This window comes from Equus caballus, chromosome X (assembly GCF_041296265.1).
Source record: "Equus caballus isolate H_3958 breed thoroughbred chromosome X, TB-T2T, whole genome shotgun sequence".
Lineage (NCBI taxonomy): Eukaryota > Metazoa > Chordata > Mammalia > Perissodactyla > Equidae > Equus > Equus caballus.
The window spans coordinates 13,998,020-14,018,437 of record NC_091715.1 but is presented as its reverse complement, the minus strand read 5'-3'; the positions used below and the strand labels follow the sequence as shown (position 1 = coordinate 14,018,437).

General features: G+C 36.6%; 1 protein-coding gene across 2 annotated transcripts in view; it reads left to right on the top strand.

Annotated features, from left to right (window-relative positions):
• SCML2 (Scm polycomb group protein like 2) overlaps positions 1–20,418 on the top strand; it is a 92,540-nt gene that overhangs the window by 59,214 nt on the left and 12,908 nt on the right. For both annotated transcript variants that reach the window (XM_023633243.2, XM_023633244.2), the window contains exons 8-10: positions 14,613–14,836; positions 17,916–18,036; positions 19,836–20,039. In XM_023633243.2, the coding sequence (XP_023489011.1) occupies positions 14,613–14,836; positions 17,916–18,036; positions 19,836–20,039 (549 nt within the window). The remainder of the gene's footprint in view (positions 1–14,612; positions 14,837–17,915; positions 18,037–19,835; positions 20,040–20,418) is intronic.

The window sequence follows — 20,418 nt, the reverse complement described above, 5'->3', positions numbered from 1 at the left end:
GCCGTGAAGATATGTAGAGGGCCTTGGACACTAGGCCAAGGAGTTCAGATTTTAGCATATGGGCAATGTGGCATCGCTGAAGATTTGTAGCTTATGTGAGAAGTCATAAGGTCTTGAACCAAGTTATTGACGGGCATAAAAAAGAACACAACTGGGAAATACTTAGGTAGGCTTGGTTAGACATGTAGAAGGAGGGAGGAAGAGTACAAAGATGACTTTAAGATTTTTGGCTTCTGATAATTGGGTGGGAAAAGGTAATGTCATTCATCAAGTAGAGCATATAGGATAAGCATAATGAATTCCACTTTTGGACATGTTGAATTTGAGATGCTTAGTTTAGATTATCTAGTTGATTATTGAAGACATAGCTCTAGAACTTGAGACAGGTGAATGCTGGGGTGGATGTAGGCACATGAATGCTTGAGTGAGCAAGAGAACGTGAGACAAGCAATTTGGGAATCATTTTATGTAAGCAGTAGCTGAAATCAAAGGAGTAAACTAAAGCACTCAAAACTGAGGTGAGGGTAGGGAAAAGATAGCTAATCCTGGGGAACACTACAGGAAAAGTGACAGAGGTAGGAGAACCAGGAGGAAGTGGCTGTGTGAGACCCAAAAAAGAATTTTAAAAGACAGACATTATCAAAGGTGTTTAGTGCTGGAAGCCAAATAAGATCAGGAAGAAGCATCCTTTGTCAATGGCTGTTAGGAGGTTGTGGGTGATCTTAGCACCCAGAGGTTCCCTAAAAAGACGTTTCTGGAAGTGTAATTGCAAAGAGTTGAAAAATGAGAAACTGGCAATAATAATGAACATGGGCTAGTCTTTCAAGAAGTTTGGTCATAAAAGGAAGGAGTGAAATGAAGGTATTAGCTAGAGAGAATGTAGATAAATAGGAGTTCCTTTTTTGGAGGAAACTTTTTTCTTCCGTTTGTTAGGCATTGGCAACAAGGTTTCCCCAATATCCAGTTCATTGATGGAAGAGGGCAAGGAGTACCCTCAGGGCCTGGGAAGGGAGGGTTAGAGTAGAGACAGGGATGGTGATGGTAGTGATGCTGCTGCTGCTGCTGATAATAACAGCTAACATTTATTGAGTGTATACCACGTGCTACATGGAGAACTTAAATAATTTGCCCAAGATCTCATAGCTATTATGTGGTAAAGCTGAATTTGAACCTAATTACTCTGGAACTAGTGTCCCTGCATTAGATCGTAAGAAGTAGGGGAGAGAATAGGTATAAAGAGCAGTTGGTACCAGAGTCCCATGTCCATATGATCTCTACCCTGTCTCTTCCAAGAAAATTCATAGTCCTCATCTGGCTTCTGGCTTCCAAATGCCTGCTGTGATAAGTGTCAGGAACATGCTTCCTTATTTCCCTTTCCACCAGTAACTACCCTTGTAGTTTCCTTCGAGAATTTTTCTTAGCTTATTTGAAGTTGTTTTAAAAGGATTTTTTTATTGCTGAAAATAAGGAAATAAACATGTGTTTAAAAGACTTTCAGTATGCTTATGGAAAGGTAATGTCACTCATGTGACAGTAACAGTCCTTGGGTATTCAAAAAGTCTTGTTTCAGAGAAAAAGCAGACTCTTGCTGTTATGAACATTTAATTCTTGAAGCAAGGTTGGGCTTCTGGGATGGGATGGGTGGCTCCTCTGATAACAGCTATGAGGAGGAGAGAGAACAAATGGAGCAGTATCTGAAGACACCAGTCAAGGAAGCCAATGCTATGGCATGGGATGGCAGCAGGAGTGAAGGAAGTAAGCTCGGGGGGTTTACACGTGGCTCTACCTCCCTTTGCTTTTGTTGCAGCCCATGACCAATCAGTTTGTGGCAATGTGGGCTCTATGGGACAGGGAGCAAAGTTGCAGGTAGAGGCATTGGGCACTGTGACTGAATTTCTGTATATACTAGGCCTCAAGGTTGCATAGTTTAGGTGTAACCATCTCTTATCAATATCACCATATTTTTCAAAATTACCATCTGTATCAATATCTCCATGTCTTTCAAAATTGAGGTTTATATTGTTTCTTTAGTTTTATAGTTATCAGTATCAAAGCTCCTTAGTATAAATGATAGTTCCACTTTACATGCAGTTTTAAGAACAAGGAAGATGACTTGCAAAGAATTTCTAAATCTGAAAAAGGTTCCACAGTAAAATGTTTTACTCAGTTTTGGTTTCTCCAAAGTGTATCTTGCTTTTTTGCTTTTGGCTATTCAAATTTTGATTTCATTATTTCTAGCCTCAAATTCAGAGCGTCTGTTTATTTATTTTTTTGTTAATTAAGATTATGATAGTTTACAACCTTGTTGTGAAATTTCAGTTGTACATTATTATTAGTCATGTTGTGGGTATACCACTTCACCCTTTGTGCCCTACCCCCCCACCCCACCCCCATTTCCCCTGAAACCACCGATCAGTTCTCCATGTCTATATGTTAACTTCCACCTATGAGTGGAATCTTACAGAGTACGTCTTTGTCTGTCTGGCTTATTTCACTTAACATAATACCCTCAAGGTCCATCCATGTTGTTGTGAATGGGATGATTTTGTCCTTTTTATGGCTGAGTAGTATTCCATTGTATATATATATATATATATATATACACCATATCTTCTTTATCCAGTCATCACTTGCCGGGCACTTAGGTTGGTTCCACGTCTTGGCTATTGTAAAAAATGCTGCGATGAACATAGGGGTGCACAGGACTCTTGGAATTGATGATTTCAGGTTCTTAGGATAGATACCCAGTAGTGGGATGGCTGGGTCATAAGGTGTTTCTATTTTTAACTTTTTGAGAAATCTCCATCCTGTTTTCCATAGTGGCTGCACCAGTTTGCATTCCCACCAACAGTGTATGAGGGTTCCCTTTTCTCAACAACCTCTCCAACATTTGTCACTCTTGATTTTGGATATTTTTGCCATTCTAACAGGTGTAAGGTGATATCTTAGTGTAGTTTTGATTTGCATTTCCCTGATGATTAGTGATGATGAGCATCTTTTCATGTGTCTATTAGCCATCCTTATATCTTCTTTGGAGAAATGTCTGTTCATGTCCCCTGCCCATCTTTTGATCGGGTTGTTTGATTTTTTGTTGTTGAGCTGTGTGAGTTCTTTATATATTATGGAGATTAACCCCTTGTCAGATAAGTAACTTGTAAATATTTTTTCCCAATTAGTGGGCTGTTTTTTTATTTCAATCCTGTTTTCCCTTGCCTTGAAGAAGCTCTTTAGTCTGATGAAGTCCCATTTGTTTATTCTTTCTATTGTTTCCCTCGTCTGAGGAGTTATGGTGTCCGAAAAGATTCTTTTGAAACTGATGTCAAAGAGTGTACTGCCTATATTCTCTTCTAGAAGACTTATTGTTTCAGGCGTAATCTTTAGGTCTTTGATCCATTTTGAGTTTATTTTGGTGAATGGTGAAAAAGAATGGTCAATTTTCATTCTTTTACATGTGGCTGTCCAGTTTTCCCAGAACCATTTGTTGAAGAGACTTTCTTTTCTCCATTGTAGGCCCTCGGCTCCTTTGTCGAAGATTAGCTGTCAATAGATATGTGGTTTTATTTCTGGGCTTTCTATTCTGTTCCATTGATCTGTGCACCTGTTTTTGTACCAGTACCATGCTGTTTTGATTTCTGTAGCTTTGTAGTGTGTTTTGAAGTCAGGGATTGTGATGCCTCCTGCTTTGTTCTTCTTTCTCAGGATTGCTTTAGCAGTTCAGGGTCTTTTGTTGCCCCATATGAATTTTAGGATTCTTTGTTCAATTTCTGTAAAGAATGACATTGGAATTCTGATTGGGATAGTGTTGAATCTGTAGATTGCTTTAGGTAGTATGGACATTTTAACTATGTTTATTCCAATCCATGTGCATGGAATGTCTTTCCATCTCTTTATGTCGTCATTAATTTCTTTCAAGAACGTCTTGTAGTTTTCGTTGTATAGATCTTTCACTTCCTTGGTTAAATTTACCCCAAGGTATTTTATTCTTTTTGTTGTGATCGTGAATGGGATTGAGTTTTTGAGTTCTTTTTCTATTAGTTCATTGTTAGCGTATAGAAGTGCTACTGATTTATGTATGTTGATTTTATACCCTGCAACTTTGCTGTAGCTGTTGATTGTTTCTAATAGTTTTCCTATGGATTCTTGGGGTTTTCTATATATAAGATCATGTCATCTGCAAACAGCGAGACTTTTACTTCTTCATTGCCTATTTGGATTCCTTTTATTTCTTTTTCCTGCCAAATTGCTCTGGCCAACACCTCCAGTACTGTGTTGAATAGGAGTGGTGAAAGTGGGCACCCTTGTCTTGTTCCTGTTCTGAGAGGGATGGCTTTCAGTTTTTGTCCGTTGAGTATGATATTGGCTGTGGGTTTGTCATATATGGCCTTTATTATGTTGAGGTACTTTCCTTCTATACCCATTTTATTGAGGGTTTTAATCATAAATGGATGTTGGATCTTGTCGAAGGCTTTCTCTGCATCTATTGAGATGATCATGTGGTTTTTGTTTCTCATTTTGTTAATGTAGTATATCACATTGATTGACTTGCTGATGTTGAACCATCCCTGTGTCCCTGGTATAAATCCCACTTGATCATGGTGTATAATCTTTTTGATGTATTGCTGTATTCGGTTTGCCAGAATTTTGTTGAGGATTTTTGTATCTATGTTCATCAGTCATATTGGCCTGTAGTTTTCCTTCTTTGTGTTGTCCTTGTCAGGTTTGGGGATCAGAGTGATGTTGGCTTCATAGAATGTGTTAGGGAGTGCTCCATCTTCCTCAATTTTCTGGAATAGTTTGGGAAGGATAGGTATTAAATCTTCTTTGAATGTTTAGTAGAATTCTCCAGAGAAGCCATCTGGTCCTGGACTCTTATTTTTGGGGAGGTTTTTGATTACTGTTTCTATTTCTTTAGTTGTGATTGGTCTATTCAGATTCTCTATTTCTTCCTGATTCAGTTCGGGTAGGTTGTAAGAGTCTAGGAATTTATCCATTTCTTCTAGGTTGTTCAATTTGTTGGCATATAGTTTTTCATAGTATTCTCTTATGATCCCATGTATTTCTTTGGTATCCGTTGTGATTTCTCCTCTCTCATTTTTAATTTTATTTATTTGAGACTTCTCTTTTTTCTTAGTGAGTCTGGCTAAGGGTTTGTCGATTTTGTTAATTTTTTCAAAGAACCAACTCTTTGTTTTATTGATCCTTTCTACTGTCTTTTGTTTCAATATCGTTTATTTCTGCTCTAATTTTTATTATTTCCCTCCTTCTACTGACTTTGGGCTTTGTTTGTTCTTCCTTTTCTAATTCTATTAGGTGTTGTTTGAGGTTGCTTATGTGAGATTGTTCTTATTTATTGAGGTGAGCCTGTATTGCAATGAATTTCCCTCTTAGGACTGCTTTTGCTGCATCCCAAATGAGTTGGTATGGCGTGTTTTCATTTTCATTTGTCTCCAGATAATATTTGATTTCTTCTTTAATTTCTTCAATAATCCATTGTTTGTTCAGTAGCATGTTGTTTAGTCTCCACATTTTTGCCCCTTTACCAGCTTTATTCTTGTAGTTGATTTCTAGTTTCATAGCATTATGATCCGAAAAGATGCTCAATATTATTTCAACCCTCTTGAACTTATTGATGCTTGCTTTGTTTCCCAAGGTATGGTCTATCCTTGAGAATGTTCCATGCGTGCTTGAGAAGAATGTGTAACCTGCTGTTTTTGGATGAAGTGTTCTATATATATCTATTAAGTTCATCTGGTCTAATTTTTCATTTAATTCTATAATTTCTTTGTTGATTTTGTGTCTGGATGATCTATCCATTGGTGTTAATGGGGTGTTGAGGTCCCCTACTATTATTGTATTGTTGTTGATCTCTTGTTTTAGCTTTGTTAAAAGTTTCTTTACAAATTTTGGTGCTCCTGTGTTGGGTGCATATATATTTATAAGTGTTATGTCATCTTGGTGGAGTGTTCCTTTTATCATTATATACTGCCCCTCTTTGTCTTTCTTTATCTGTTTTGCTTTGAAGTCTACTTTGTCTGATATAAGTATGGCAACACCTGCTTTCTTTTGTTCATTATTACCTTCGAGTATTGTCTTCCATCCCTTTACTCTGAGTCTGTATTTGTCTTTGGGCCTGAGCTGTGTTTCCTGGAGGCAGCATATTGTTGGATCTTGTTCTTTGATCCATCCTGCTACTCTGTGTCTTTTGATTGGAGAGTTCAATCCATTTACATTTAGAGTGATTATTGATACCTGTGGCCCTACTGCTGCCATTTTATCACTTGTCCTCTGGTTCTTTTGCATTTCCTTTGTTTCTCATCCCATGGTTTTTGGATTCCTAATTCAAATAGGTAAATTTCTGTATTGGCTTTCTTCTTATTTGTAATGTGTGTCTTTATTCTTGTTATTTGTTTAGCGGTTACCAGGTGGTTTGTATAAAACATCTCATAGATGAGATGGTCCATTTTCTGAAAGCCTCTTATTTCCTTGAATTAAAACGTTCTATCCCTTTTCTCTTCCCCTTCTAGGTTGTTATTGTCAGATTTTTTTTATCTCTTCTTTCTTGTGTTGTGACGTTGTGGTTAAAATGATAGGATTATGTTTATTCTTGGTGTTTCCCTTCCTTTTATCTTTAATGTTTTATTTAACTTTTGCTAACCTGTTCTGATGGAGAGCTGCTACTTTCTGTTATTGTCCTTCTACTTATCTCCTTTGCTCTTGGTTTTGTAACCCCTTTCGTTTTTTTGATTTTTCAAGTATGAGGGTTTTCCTGAGCATTTCTTGAAGAGGAGGTCTTGTGACAATGAACTCCCTTAACTTTTGTTTATCTGGGAAAGTTTTTATTTCTACATCATATTTGAAGGATATTTTCGCTGGGTAGAGTATTCTTGGCTGCAGGTTTTTGTCTTTCAGAGTTTTGAATATATCATTCCACTCTCTTCTAGCCTGTAAGGTATCTGCTGAGAAATCTGCTGATAGCCTTATGGGGGTTCCTTTGTAGGTTATTTTCTTCTGCCTGGCTGCCCTTAGTATTTTCTCTTTGTTGTTGACTTTTGCTAGCTTCACTACTATATGCCTTGGGGTTGGTCTTCTTACATTGATAAAGTTTGGAGATTATTGGCTTCTGTCACATGAAGTTCCATCTCTCTCCCCAGGTTTGGAAAGTTCTCAGGCATTATTTCTTTGAACAGGCTTTCTGCCCCCTTCTCCTCTTCTCCCTCTGGTATGCCTATAATCCTTATGTTGCATCTCCTAATTGAGTTGGATAATTCTCGGAGAGTTTCTTCATGTCTTTTTAGTCTTAGTTCTCTTTCCTCCTCTGCCTGCGGCATTCATATATTCCTGTCCTCCAAATTGCTAATTCTGTCCTCCATATTATCGACCCTACTGTTCAGAGAGTCCAGATTTTTCTTAATCTCCTCCATTGTATTCTTCATTTCCAGTATTTCTGATTGATTCTTGTTTATAGTATCAAGCTCTTTTGTGACGTACCTCCTGAACTCGTTGAGTTGTGTATCTGTATTCTCTTTTAACTCGTTTGAGTTTTTTAATAATGGCTGTTTTGAAGTCATCGCCATTTAGGTTATAGATTCCATTGTCTTTGGGATTGTTTTCTGGGTATTTGTCATTTTCCTTCTGTTCTGGAGATTTAATATATTTTTTCATACTGCTTTATGGCGTAGATTTGTGCCTCCGCATAGAGATATAGTTTAGTTACTGCTTCCACTTGTTTCTACTGGTGTGGGGGCGGGGAGAAGCTGTTTAGACTGCGCCAACCAGGAACCCTGTCAGCTGTTGCTAACTGGACCTGGGCCTCTCCTCGTCATAGTGGTCTTGTGGGGTCCCTCGTCAGCTGTGGGGGCAGTCGCAACGGGGCTTCAGGCTGCTGGTGCCTGCTGTTGCAGACCACCTAGACGTGCTCCCTCCTTAGGGTCTGCAGCGATGATATGGGCTTTCCCAGCAGCCTGGAGCAGGATTACCTATATTTGCAGCTCTGTCACTGTCGGAGCCCACAAAATCTCACTTGTCCACTATAGGTCACAGCAGAGCTATGGGTATCTTCTGCAGTCTGTTGTTAGCTCACGTAGCTATGCTACTTTTGCCTCAGGGCCTTCCAGCCTTGTGATTGCCGGGTGGGGCCTTTCCACTAGTGCTGTGCAGAGGCTTTCGCTGAGGCTGCTCTGAGACTGTAGAGTTTCCCCCTGGGCCACAGAGCTGGGCCGCTGGAACTCCACCCAGCCGCAGTCCTCTTCCCCAGGATCTCCGGGAGCCCCTTGCCCTGTCTGGGGGACAGCCAGAGTCCGTGAGTTGGGTGGCGGCTGGCTGGCTGCTGCCCTGCCTGGGATTCTCCTCTTCCGGAGCCTCCCGGCGTTCTGAATGCTGGGTGGGGCCTCTCCACTAATGGCGAGTAGAGGCTTTCCCTGCTGCCGGTGCAGGACCCTGGAGTTTCCTCCTGGGCTTAGACGTAATCATGGGTGGTTTAGGTAGGGCTGTAGTCACCTGTTTCCACCGTCGCTCCTCCGCTGTGCACACACTCCTTCCCTTGGTGCCTGGAGACGCTATGGGGGAGTCTGCTGGAAGAAAGCTGCTTGCAGGTACTAGAGTGTTCGTGGGTCAGGGGTCGGAGAGTTTTCACCTATCTCCACCTCCTCCCAGACGGAATTCCGTCTGCCTTCTGATGTATAGCAGCATAGGTCTCTCAGGCATCCTGAGATGCTACATGGATATACTTTGTTAACCGATGAATGTCCAATTAGTTGTAGATTCGAACGGGGAGAGACAAAGAAGACTACTCTCTCCGCCGTCTTGGTGACGTCATCTCCAGAACATCTATTTTTATATTAATTTCTGCCCTTGTTATCATATGGTTACATATATAGCATTGTCTATTTGAGGAGAAGGAAAACATCGATCTATCTACTTAAGGAGGTAGGAATTTTATGTATACACAAATACTCACATGAAATAGGAACTATATGACTGGGACCATATTTATTTCTTCTGGATTTCCTAAATTGCCTAGACTCGTAAAAAGGGCACACTCGGTATTAAGTAAATAATGGATGGAAAATCTGGAGAACAGTAAGCAACCATATCTCTATTAAGTCTTTTTAGATCAAAAGCAAAATATGTATTAATTTGTATATCTTATCCATTTTAGTCCCCGTTTAAATCAGCCATGTGTAAGCTAAACCAGCACATGTGTGACAATAACTGGAAATAGGGAGTTGCTGTTCATTTCTAAGTGTATTTCCTTTTCCCTGGTAATTGTGTGTGCTGAACTGCCTTCACAGTTCAGAGAAGGCAAGCACTATCTTTCAATAATAAAGCATCTTCATGTGTCAACAAGAAAGTATTTTTAAGAAGTACTATTTGAAAATATTAAATAAGATTAAATCCCCAGGCATGGAAAGTTTTACCAGAGTGTTTTTGTCTATACTTGTCAATGTTTTATCCTTATAACTATGCCTCCACATCTAGTTTTTAAAAAACCCAAGGCTCCTCTGTCAGAGAGCACCCATTGACTATCTGGTGAAATATCATCTAGGAATTCACAAGATTGTCTTTTGGGCCTTTTTAATAAATAAATAAATAAATAAATAAAACACATGCACTTTGACTCAGGGGAATGAATTTAATAGCCTTTTTTGTTAGAGGAGAGAAAGCAAGGTGGCATATTACAAAAAGTATACACTTAGGAGGTAAAACTCACTTAGCCAAATGGGTAATTTTGGCTCAGTTACTTAACCTCACAGAGCCTAAATTTCCTCATGTATGAAGTGGGGAAACAATACCTACCTCATAGGACACTTGGGGGATTACATGTGATAATGGATATTGAAGTGCCCAGTGTCTAATGGGTAGACAGTAACTATTGGCATCTATCTTCTTTCTTTCTTCAATTCCTCCTGTTCCAGGTTTCCAGGCCTCCTCTTGATTTTATTTCCTGCCTTCTGATTGTTTCCCATTAATTTCTTTTGCATTTCCACAATTCAGTAATTTCTCATCACCTGGACATTTTTCTTGTCTGAATGTTGTCAGTTCTATCTGAAGATAAGCTGAAGAACCAGATAAGTTTTGTGTTAGGTATTCACGTAAAAATTTTGTTGAAGATGATTAGCATATCCTTCTATATATTTCAAAGTGTGCTTTCTTCAAAAAGATTTTTACTCACTTTGTGACCACTGTGAACACATGGTTATAATGCTAATATATAGTTTTAACCTTATCATTTAAACAAATCTATTTTCTATTTGAAATAGTTTAATTAATACTGAATAGAATTTCAGCATATATGGTGTATATATGTTATATGATTGTTCTTTGGAGGAGAGATAATAAATACATGTAATGTATAATGTAAGCCAGCCTTGGTGGTCTAATGGCTGAGATTAGGTGCTCTCACTGCTGAGGTCTGGGTTTGTTTCCTGGTCAGGGAACCACACTACCCATCTGTTGGTTGTCAAACAGTGGTGGCTGCATGTTGCTGTGATGCTGAAAGCTATGCCACTAGTATTTCAAATACCAGCAGGGTCATGCATGGGGGACAGGTTTCAGTGGGGCCTCCAGACTAAGACACACTAGGAAGAAGGACCTAGCTACACACTTTTGAAAAAATTGGCCATGAAAACCCTATTAAGAGCGGTGGAGCATTGTCTCGTAGAGTGCTGGAAGGTGAGAGGATGGCGCAAAAAGACTGGACAGGGTTCTGCTCCGCTGTGCACAGTGTCACTAAGAATTGGAATTGACTCGACAGAACTAGCAACAAATATATAATGTATATAGTTTAATTTTGATGTCTAATATATTTGAATGATTACTCTTTCCTCTTTAGTTAAATTAGTTTAAAAAGCATTTTGTTCTAGGAGCTGGGGATATGGAAGTAAACAAAACTGAGTCTTTGCCTTTGAAAAGCTTGCTTTCATGATGAAGTGTATTCAGAAATTGATAAACAATAATGTACACCCAAAATTACACAATGCTATAAACCATTATAATCCCAATGAAATTACTTGAAAAGAAATTTAAAAAATAAAAAAAGCTTGCTTTCTAAAGTGAAAAAATGTTTTTATATGTAAAATTTTTTATAATGCATTTTTCTTACTTTGCTTATACATATGTGTATACCATGCATCAAAGAGTTTTTATTGTAATAGAATATTTCAGGGGAATATTTGAAGCTATAACTCAAATACTTGTTTCCCAGGATTTATTAATTTCAAGTGTGAAATTTTCAAATGCCAAAGTTCTTAGATTAGATACTGATTTTATTACATTTGCCATGTTCTGAGAAGTTACTATTTTATTTGTTATAAGTTAATTATTGTGTATAGAATATACTCATTTTGGAGGTATAACATTGGCTTACAGATTGAAAAAATTTTTCATTCATTTAGTAAATATTTTTTTGAGGACCTTCTATGACTCCTAGGTTTTGTTTTAAAGCAATCTGGCACAAGAATTTAAACTTAGGTCCAGAGCCCAATCTATTTCCTTTTCTTCATGCCATGTATTCAGAGGTGGGGACCAGACCTGTGGAGATAAACAGATTTGTCAACAGAATGGGGATTTATTTGGATTTAGTAACAAGGAAGAGCTGATTAGTGACCTAAGAAAGAATTTCGTTAAAATATGTTTGGGAGAAGAAAAGCTTATTACAGGGGGCTAAGGAAACATGGAATAAAGAAATTGAAGAATCAAGTATAGATGGTGATTCTTGGTATTTTGGTAGTGAGTAGAAGGATTAATGCAAGGGTTTGAAAGTATGCCAGAAACTAGGGGAGGTAACTTCAAAATGAGGGCTATTTGAGGCTTGTAAGAGAGACCAAGGAGCTGCGGATCAAGTGATTAAGTACCATGAAGAGAGAGGAGATCACTGAAACTGTAATGTCCCAGAAGAACCAAAAAAGATAGTTATTAGGACATAAGTAAAAGAGGATTAGACTTAGAAGAGTAGAGAGAAAAGTTCATTTGTTACAAAAGGAAGAGATGAGAATGAATGAAAATAAAAGTATTTTAAGATGGAGAAATGGGATGGTTATGGTCACTCCCAAAAGATAGCCTTTAATCTTCTTATAACATAGAAGGTAGGGTCATTTGCTGAATGAATAGAGTGAGAGGGAGATGGGAACTTAAGCAGGGGAAAATGTTCTGCCATGGAGGCATACTTTGGAAATCAGTGAGTTGCAGTAATGACACCCCAGTTGAGGTTAGTGTAGATTTTATAGCGATCAGTAATAGCCTAGGGGGCCAACTCCGTGGCCGGGTGGTTAAGTTCGCGTGCTCCGCTGTGGCCGCCCAGGGTTTCACCAGTTCGAATCCTGGGCGCAGACATGGCACCGCTCATCAAGCTGTGCTGAGGCGGCATCCCACATGCCACAACTAGACGGACCCACAACTAAAAATACACAACTATGTACCGGGGGGGCTTTGGGGAGAAAAAGGAAAAACAAATAAATAAAATCTTTAAAAAAATTTAAAAAGTTAAAAAAAAATAGCGTAATGTTCTATAGCAGGAGTTGGCAAACTACAACCTGAGGGCCACATCCAGCCCATGTAGCCTGGGAGCTAAGAATGGTTTTCATATTCATAAAGAGTTTTAAAAAACACAAAGACGAATGTGTGACAGAGACCATGTGTGGCCTTCAAAGCTTAAAATTTTTCTTCTCTGGCCCCTTACAGAAAAAAATTGCTGACCCTTGTTCTATGGCTCAGGACCAGAGAAAGCAAATGATAGTGTACTCACAGGTGGGAGCTTATATGCTGGACATGATCAAAGATCAAGAGGTGATATAGTAAGGGATACTAGTTAGAGAAGTGTTGAAGGTGGACAGTTGGGTGCAGGTTGATAGGAGTAAAGCCAGAAGAAGGCTAATAAATTGGATGAAAATGGAGAAGGCTTGTGGATAGATCTCATAATAAGAATGAAAAGCATAGTTAGTTGGTATGAAGCAAGGAAGTGGAGATAGAGAAAGGGGGCACAGTTGGTTATCTTGGAGATAGAAGAATTTCAGAAATTGCTAAGTATAACTATTTTAGAGAGGAGCTGAAGATGAGGTCAGGATGATGAAGCATCAGAAGTATGATAGTTAAATTTCTGAAGATGATGACAGGTAGACTGTGTAAGAAGAAATAATGTGAATTAGGTTACTGGAGTTATTGAAGAAAGTGGAAGTGAGTGTGGAGTATGAGATAGATGATGATAAAGAGATAGGAAGAGACTGGTGTAAGTAGGTGAATTATTATAAATAAGGGGGGAAAGTGATGGTGGCAATTCAGTGGTCTTCCGTTTGCCCTGGCAGCTGAGAGAAGGCTGTTCCCTCCTCTTGGGTTGGTAAGTGATAGAAGGTAGATGAAAAGGCTTCGGGGAAGATGTGGTATTTTCCATCAAAGGTCAGATTTCTACCTAGTCTTTGAGTATAGGGGGAGTGAAGCAGTAGATTGGTTTCAAGTTGTAAAATGAAGTCCTCAAAGTAAAAGCTGATTTTTGCATAGATGTATAAATGTTTTCCTTATACAGCTCTTCCTGTAAGGACTTTTTGTTTGACATTAGTACTTCTTACTGTGCGAATTTCACTATTTTATAATAATAAAACTATTAAGGGATTAATACTAAAAATCTCTCTTTTTTTACTTAACTGTGACAGGTAAACCTTCATTTGAAATATTAATACTGTCTAGATTGGGCTACCAAGTAACTAGTAAATACAAATCACTTAGGCGTGATAGTGGTCCTTCCATGACAACATTATTGTAGAGTCTATATTGTAGTATATGAACCTTTATTATTAGACATACATATAGGAACTTAATATGCTTTAGCCGTTAAAGATCAAGTGCAGCATAGGGAGGCCGGCCCTGTGGCCAAGTGGTTAAGTTTGCAGGCTCCACTTCAGCGCCAAGGGTTTCTCTGGTTCGGATCCTGGGCGCGCACGTGGCACAGCTCATCAGGCCATGCTGAGGCAGTGTCCCACATAGCATGACCAGAAGGACTTACAGCTAGAATATACAAGTATGTACTGGGGGGCGGGGCTTTGGGGAGAAGAAGAAGAAAAAAAAGAAGATTGGCAACAGCTGTTAGCTCAGGTGCCAATCTTAAAAAAAAAATTCTTAAAAAAGCACAACTTGAAAATATTTTAAAAAAAAAACAAAAATCAAGTGCAGCGGATTTCACTGGCCTCTGAAAAATGAAGCAGGAGCCGTCAGTATCTGCTTTGCTATGTTTTCCTATATTAATGGTCAAAATGATTCCTGCATATGGCACAATTAGTATTTTCTGAAGGAAAAACTGTTTTCTGTGCTAAGGACTAAACATGTGAGAAGCAGACAAAAGGTAAATTGCTAGAAATTTTCACTATGCTAAGTGTGAAGTTACTGGTTCCTCATTAAAAAAAAAGCCTCTCTATTTTTTCTGGAGAATTACACTATTTCCCGATAATCTGAAATCTTAAATACCTAAAACTTCATTTTAAATGCTACCTTTATTGTAAGTGGTTTTCAATGAGTAGGCTTTGGAATGTTTTTAAAGATTGAGTTAAATTTCTTTTGAGTCATAAGACAATACCTTAATTATGTGATTTACTTAATTTTATTTTTGTTGTTTTTTTTTTTCTCAGTTCCCATTACAAAGAATATAGCAAAACCAAAAACACAGCCTTCCCCTTCTGAAGCAGCCCAGAGTTCAATGCAGTCTCCACAGAAAACTGCTGTAATCTTACCAACACAGCAGATCAAGAAATCAGGTCGTACTAAACCACCTGGACATACTTCAGTCCCCAAGAAGGGAAGTTCTGTTAAAAATCTCACACCAAGGAAAAAAGGCCCAAATTCAGGAAGAAAGGTTAGTTGTATCTCCTACTGATTTGTATTATAGGTCTCTGTAGTGCCTTATTATTTATAACATACAGCTTAGGATTTACTAAGAGTATGATGAGGCCTTTTAGGAATGTACTAAGAAGAGTATATTAGGCTCTTTAAAGCCTACATAGCCATCGAAATTGGTATTTCTTTTCTTGGGTAAACTTAAAACTCTGAATAGTGTTTAGCGTCGTCAGAACCACATTGGAAGTAGTACTGTGTGGGTGTATTTATGTTCAGGCCAGTTTATTTAAAACTCAGTAGACTTTAAAAATCAATGCGAAATGAATTTTTCTGTACATAAATTATACCTCAATAAACTTGGGAGAAAGGGGAATCAGTGTGAAAATTCAGTGATGCTAGAGTCACATCCTACCTAACTGACTTCCCCAAAGAAAACAACTCTAAAACCTGGAAACTATAGAAAAAGTAGCTACCTGAAGACACTGGAGAGTGAATGGAAGCAGGCAGACTCTGGTGGTGGGGAGTGCACCAGGAGGGAGGGGTGTTATACAAAATTCTATATCTGGCAAAAATACTCCTCAAGAATGAAGGTGAACATTTTCAGATAAAAGCATACTAAGAGAATTCGTCACTGGCAGACAAGCACTATAAGAAATGCTGAAGGAAGTTTATCTCTGGGTAAATGCAAGTGACTTTTTTTTTTTGCCTTTTTCCTCTTAATTTCTTTATAATAATGTGACTATTTAAAGCAATAATTATAGTCTTGGGGAGTTTATAACATATGTAGATGTAATACCTAAAACAGTTATAAAGGCTTGGGTGGGGATATGGATTTGTATCATTGCAAGGGTTCAACATTTTATGTTAAGTAGTACAATATTAACTTTATGTGGATTGTACATTGTAATCCCCAGGGCATAACGTAAAAACACAACTGCAAGGAAGTATAGCTAAAAAGCCAGTAGGAAAATTAAAATGGAATTCTAAGGGATATTCAGGTAGTCCAAAAAATAGACAGGAAAGGAGGAAGAGAAGAACAAAATACAGAGGAGACAAACAGAAAGTAAATAATAAAATGGTAGACCCAGGCCCAAACATATTAATAATTACTTTAAAAGTTAGTGGACTAAACTCTCCAATTACAAGACAGATTATTAAAATGGATTTTTAAAAAGACTCAAATATATCCTGTCTACAAGAGATACGCTCTACATTTAAAGACACAGAGTCTTCCTAGATCTATTAGAACTGAATTAAATTTCAGCAGTATTACTTTAAACATTTCTGCGTTCAGCCATCTGATATCAATATATGAAACACTTCTGTTTTGTTTCAACTAATGTTTGCAATATGGAGCAAAATGACAGTACCCTTTGATTTAAAAATACTTATATTAATACTGATATTTTTATTAAAAAGCATTCAAAATTTATAAAATAAAAATCAAAAGTCAATAAAACTGAATATATTTCAAATATAAAATCATAAACATTGAAAAAATAAAATATGCACATTATTCTAATGTGAATCGTTAGCAGATGGAATTTTTCAAATTAAAAATAAATTACCTAAAATTAAGAAAAGTTAATGAAATTTAAAGGAGAATAATATTTTAAATACATTTTAAAAATTAAAATGTATCGAGGGTGTCATTGATGTACATGTTTAATGCATATTTTCCAGCTACTGAAAAAAGTCTTTGTGATAAGTTGGTATAATGGTGAAGATATAAGATAACTCCAAAAAGTTTCTCTTGATTCTTTTATTTTCAAATAATTCCAATGCTAACTTGACAATTTTGAAGAGATTGTTTTGAAAATGATGTTTATATGGTGGTAAGGAGGGGCAAGGGGCAGATACTGTAATTTTTTTGTAAGAAACTATTTTTTGTTTCAAAGGAAGCATTTTAATTCACCTTTATCTTCTCCAGCTTCCTTATTTCATCATGAAAAGATGAAGATTCTCATGCAGTTACCTATATCCCTGTTTCAATACTGCCATGTCATAGTTTAGTTATTGAGAAAGTCTTTGAAGTAGAGTAAGAATTATTCTTGCAATAGACTCTTTCTTCTGTCAACTATTTTCTTCCTCCCCTTAAGGATTCTAGAGGTATAGGAGCACATTTTCCAAATAAATGTACCTTTATTCAATTTACAATGTTAATGCAAACATACTATCTTGGTATGTCTTAAGTCAAAGGATTTGGATTTCAGATTTTTTAACTACTGAAAGAATGAGAACATATCAACACAGTGTTTGTAATTCAGTACTTTAAAAAAATATGATTTACTAGAATACTATGAACTCAAATAACAGTCATTAATTTAAACTAATAAAGAAAAACCCAACAATGTTGAATGTTATCTTATTTTTTCTTCCTTTGTCCCTGCCTTTTAAATATCCTCTGTTATTACCTTTTCTAGGCGCAAGAGCCCCTTCTCTGATATTTGCGAGCTGTGTTTGCACGTTACTCCAAGAAAACCCCAAGAGTTGACCTAAAATAAACAAAATATTAGTGATGGTTAACAATGTCCAGAAGACATTTGGTTCTTATATACAATAAGCATAATTTTGTATGGACTTTAGCAAGCTACTTGTAATTTGGTCAAAAATATCATATGTAATGTGGAGAAATGCTGGTTAGATACAGTAAAAACCGGATGAGTGACTGCTTTCTAAAGACCAACTCTGTCCTCTGCCTTTTTGAGGTTGCCTACCCCAATTTGATGTGTTGCTCGATTAGGTTTACAGACTTTTCTTTAGCGATGTGAAAACACTTGTCTTACAGGGAACCTCAAAAAAATAAAACAAGTTTTATGGAGTGAACTATTTTGGCTAAGGTGTGACCAATTGGAGCAGGGCTAGTGCTGGGAATCCCAGCCTCTTGGTCTCTTCCTCTCCCACTTGTCCCCTCATGGGCCCCTCTGAGGAGCACAGTTTGGAAAGTACTGTAGTTCATGACAGACACAGGGTTTCCACTCCTGAGGATTTCTGACAACTGATCATTTGTGAACCAGTGATGCCAATAATTTTCTGACCTCCTCATCTAGGAATTTTTTTAAAGGGTAATGTGTACTTGTGTTCTTTTTTTTTAACAGGAAAAATGTTTTCCTGTGGTGTGTTCCACATCTTCAGCTTCTATAAGTTTTTTGACCAGAAACCGTGGCCTTTCATATAAGGATACCACTCCTGGGACATCTAAAATAGTGATGTCTACAGGTAAATTAGTACTTTTAAAAGAGTATAAAATTACTAATCTTTTATTCTGTATTATTTTCAGTGACTTTGAAGTCCTGAAAATAAAATAAGAGAAAAAAGATCGTTATAAACATTTAGTATTTTTTATATTAAAGTATTTTGAAATTCTGGTTGTTCATTTTGATGTTAAGGAAAAATAGTCTGTTTAAATACATGAATCACTTGAAAATTCAGTACCCTTAAAGTATTTTATTCATCTTAGTAAGATTTATAAAATTTACATTATTGTCAAATCTATTCATGTTTTCCTTTTATCTCATTTTACAGTTTGTCTCTTTGTCATGTATATATTTTTAGAGCTACCTCAAACCTTTTTTTAATGCCTTTTTAAAGCCTTGACAAATTCTTGCCTCTCAAGGGGCATGATAACTTTAAATTGTTCTCTGCTATGTGAAGAGTATGAAATGACACAGACCCAGACTAATCAATCCATTTTGTCATCTCCTGCACATTTCCTCATTCCTTTTCTATTTTTTAAACAATGTTCTATTACTTCCTCTTCTAGATCCTTAGTTATCTCCCTTATACTCTTCTGTTTCCTGGACTTCTTCCCCTAGTTGTTCTTCCCCGACTAAAAAGAAATTTTAATTTAGTTTTTTGAAATAGAAATCACTTTAAATGATTACTGTAACATACCTCATTTTGTCAGTTTATTATTTCTGATTTTTAGTCCATTAGCAGGAGAAACTAGCTAAATGAATATAAGGCTAAGGAGGTATAACATTGAAATCCTTGTTTAGCTTCATTTGTGTTCAGTACAACTTTGTCCATGCTGTCAGCACCATAGGGTTAAGTTTTTAATAGCCGTTTCATTTCTGTGACAGAGTCCACCCTTCCTCTGGCTCTTACCACAAAGTTGAATATCATATATTTTAACATAATGAAAGTGAGAATAGTGAGTTTTTATTGTCCTAAATATAGATTGTGAATATATGAAAATTTTCCAATATAAATTAAATAATGGATAAAAATAATGTATTTGTTGATTTGGGGGGCAGTATATTTTATGTTTGGTAATAATGTACCCTCATATGTTACATTGTATGTTGATTTGTATTTGTTGATTCTCAATGAAGAAGTCTTATGGAAACTTGACATTTGTGTGATTATAGATGATTTTCTTCTAAGTCATATGCTCTTATACTAAGGAAAGTGTTGATTTTTAAATTTTCAGGGAACCTTGGCATGTATATAAAGAACATTTTTATTTTCTTAAAATTATTGGAAAAATTTCTCTAGATTGTGAGAACTTACTGTGACATATATCTTAAATTATTTGGTTACCTTAGAAAATATAGTGAAGGTGCAATATTGGTGATTTAAAATAAATTCAATCCATAAAGGAGTGTAGTAGCATGACCAGTTTTGAAAGAAAGTTCTTATACTATTTATATAGTTAAAAAGCAAGAATATTTACTTATCTTTATATCATTTTGTCTAATGTGGGAATGTGGGAAAGAATTGTTTTGTGATGCTACTAAAACTTCTATAGTTTTATTATAGTCAGTTTGGGCAAAATTCTAGAAAACTGAATAAGCATTTGTATTATTTCTTTCCAGGTTTAATATCTTTACACAAATGTGAAAATATATTTACACACCTATTTTTAGGTAGCAGAAATGATTATTGGTATTAACTATATTTAGATTCTCTTTGAGTGAAGTGTGGGTAGTGGGATATAATAATTGATTGTGTAATGTTTGTGTTTCTTTTAACCGATCTCATTGTTTGTTATATCTGTGTACACATTTTTCTTCAAGTGTGTGTCTATGTAAACAAACATGGAAACTCTGGCCCTCACCTGGATCAAAAGAAAATCCAGCAGCTGCCTGACCACTTTGGCCCGGGCCCTGTGAATGTGGTGCTCCGGCGGACCGTGCAGGCCTGTGTGGATTGTGCCTTTCAAAGTAAGACTGTTTTTGGATTCCTTAAGCCAGATCATCGTGGAGGAGAAGTGATAACTGGTATGCTCATCTAATCCTTTATTCAGCTTTCTTTCCAAATTTGATTTTAGGTTTTGAGAACTCGGCAAGGATTTTATATAATACAGATTATTTTGTAATATTTAATCCTTTATTATATTAAAAGATTTATAATATTGCTATAATAGAATATTTTTAATTATTATGTATTTATAGACTTTTATCCCTGGTTTGGAAAGTTTAACTTAGTTTCAAAATAGATAAATAATGTCAGAGTAATACTGTAAATTGAGGTAAAATGTACAGCTCTTTCCTTTTACATGCTCTATTAAGCTTACTATAGACAAAGTACCTTGGTTGATAATATATTTTAATTTTTTTAGAAAACAGACTGATGTTCTAAATAAAAGTATGACTCAAG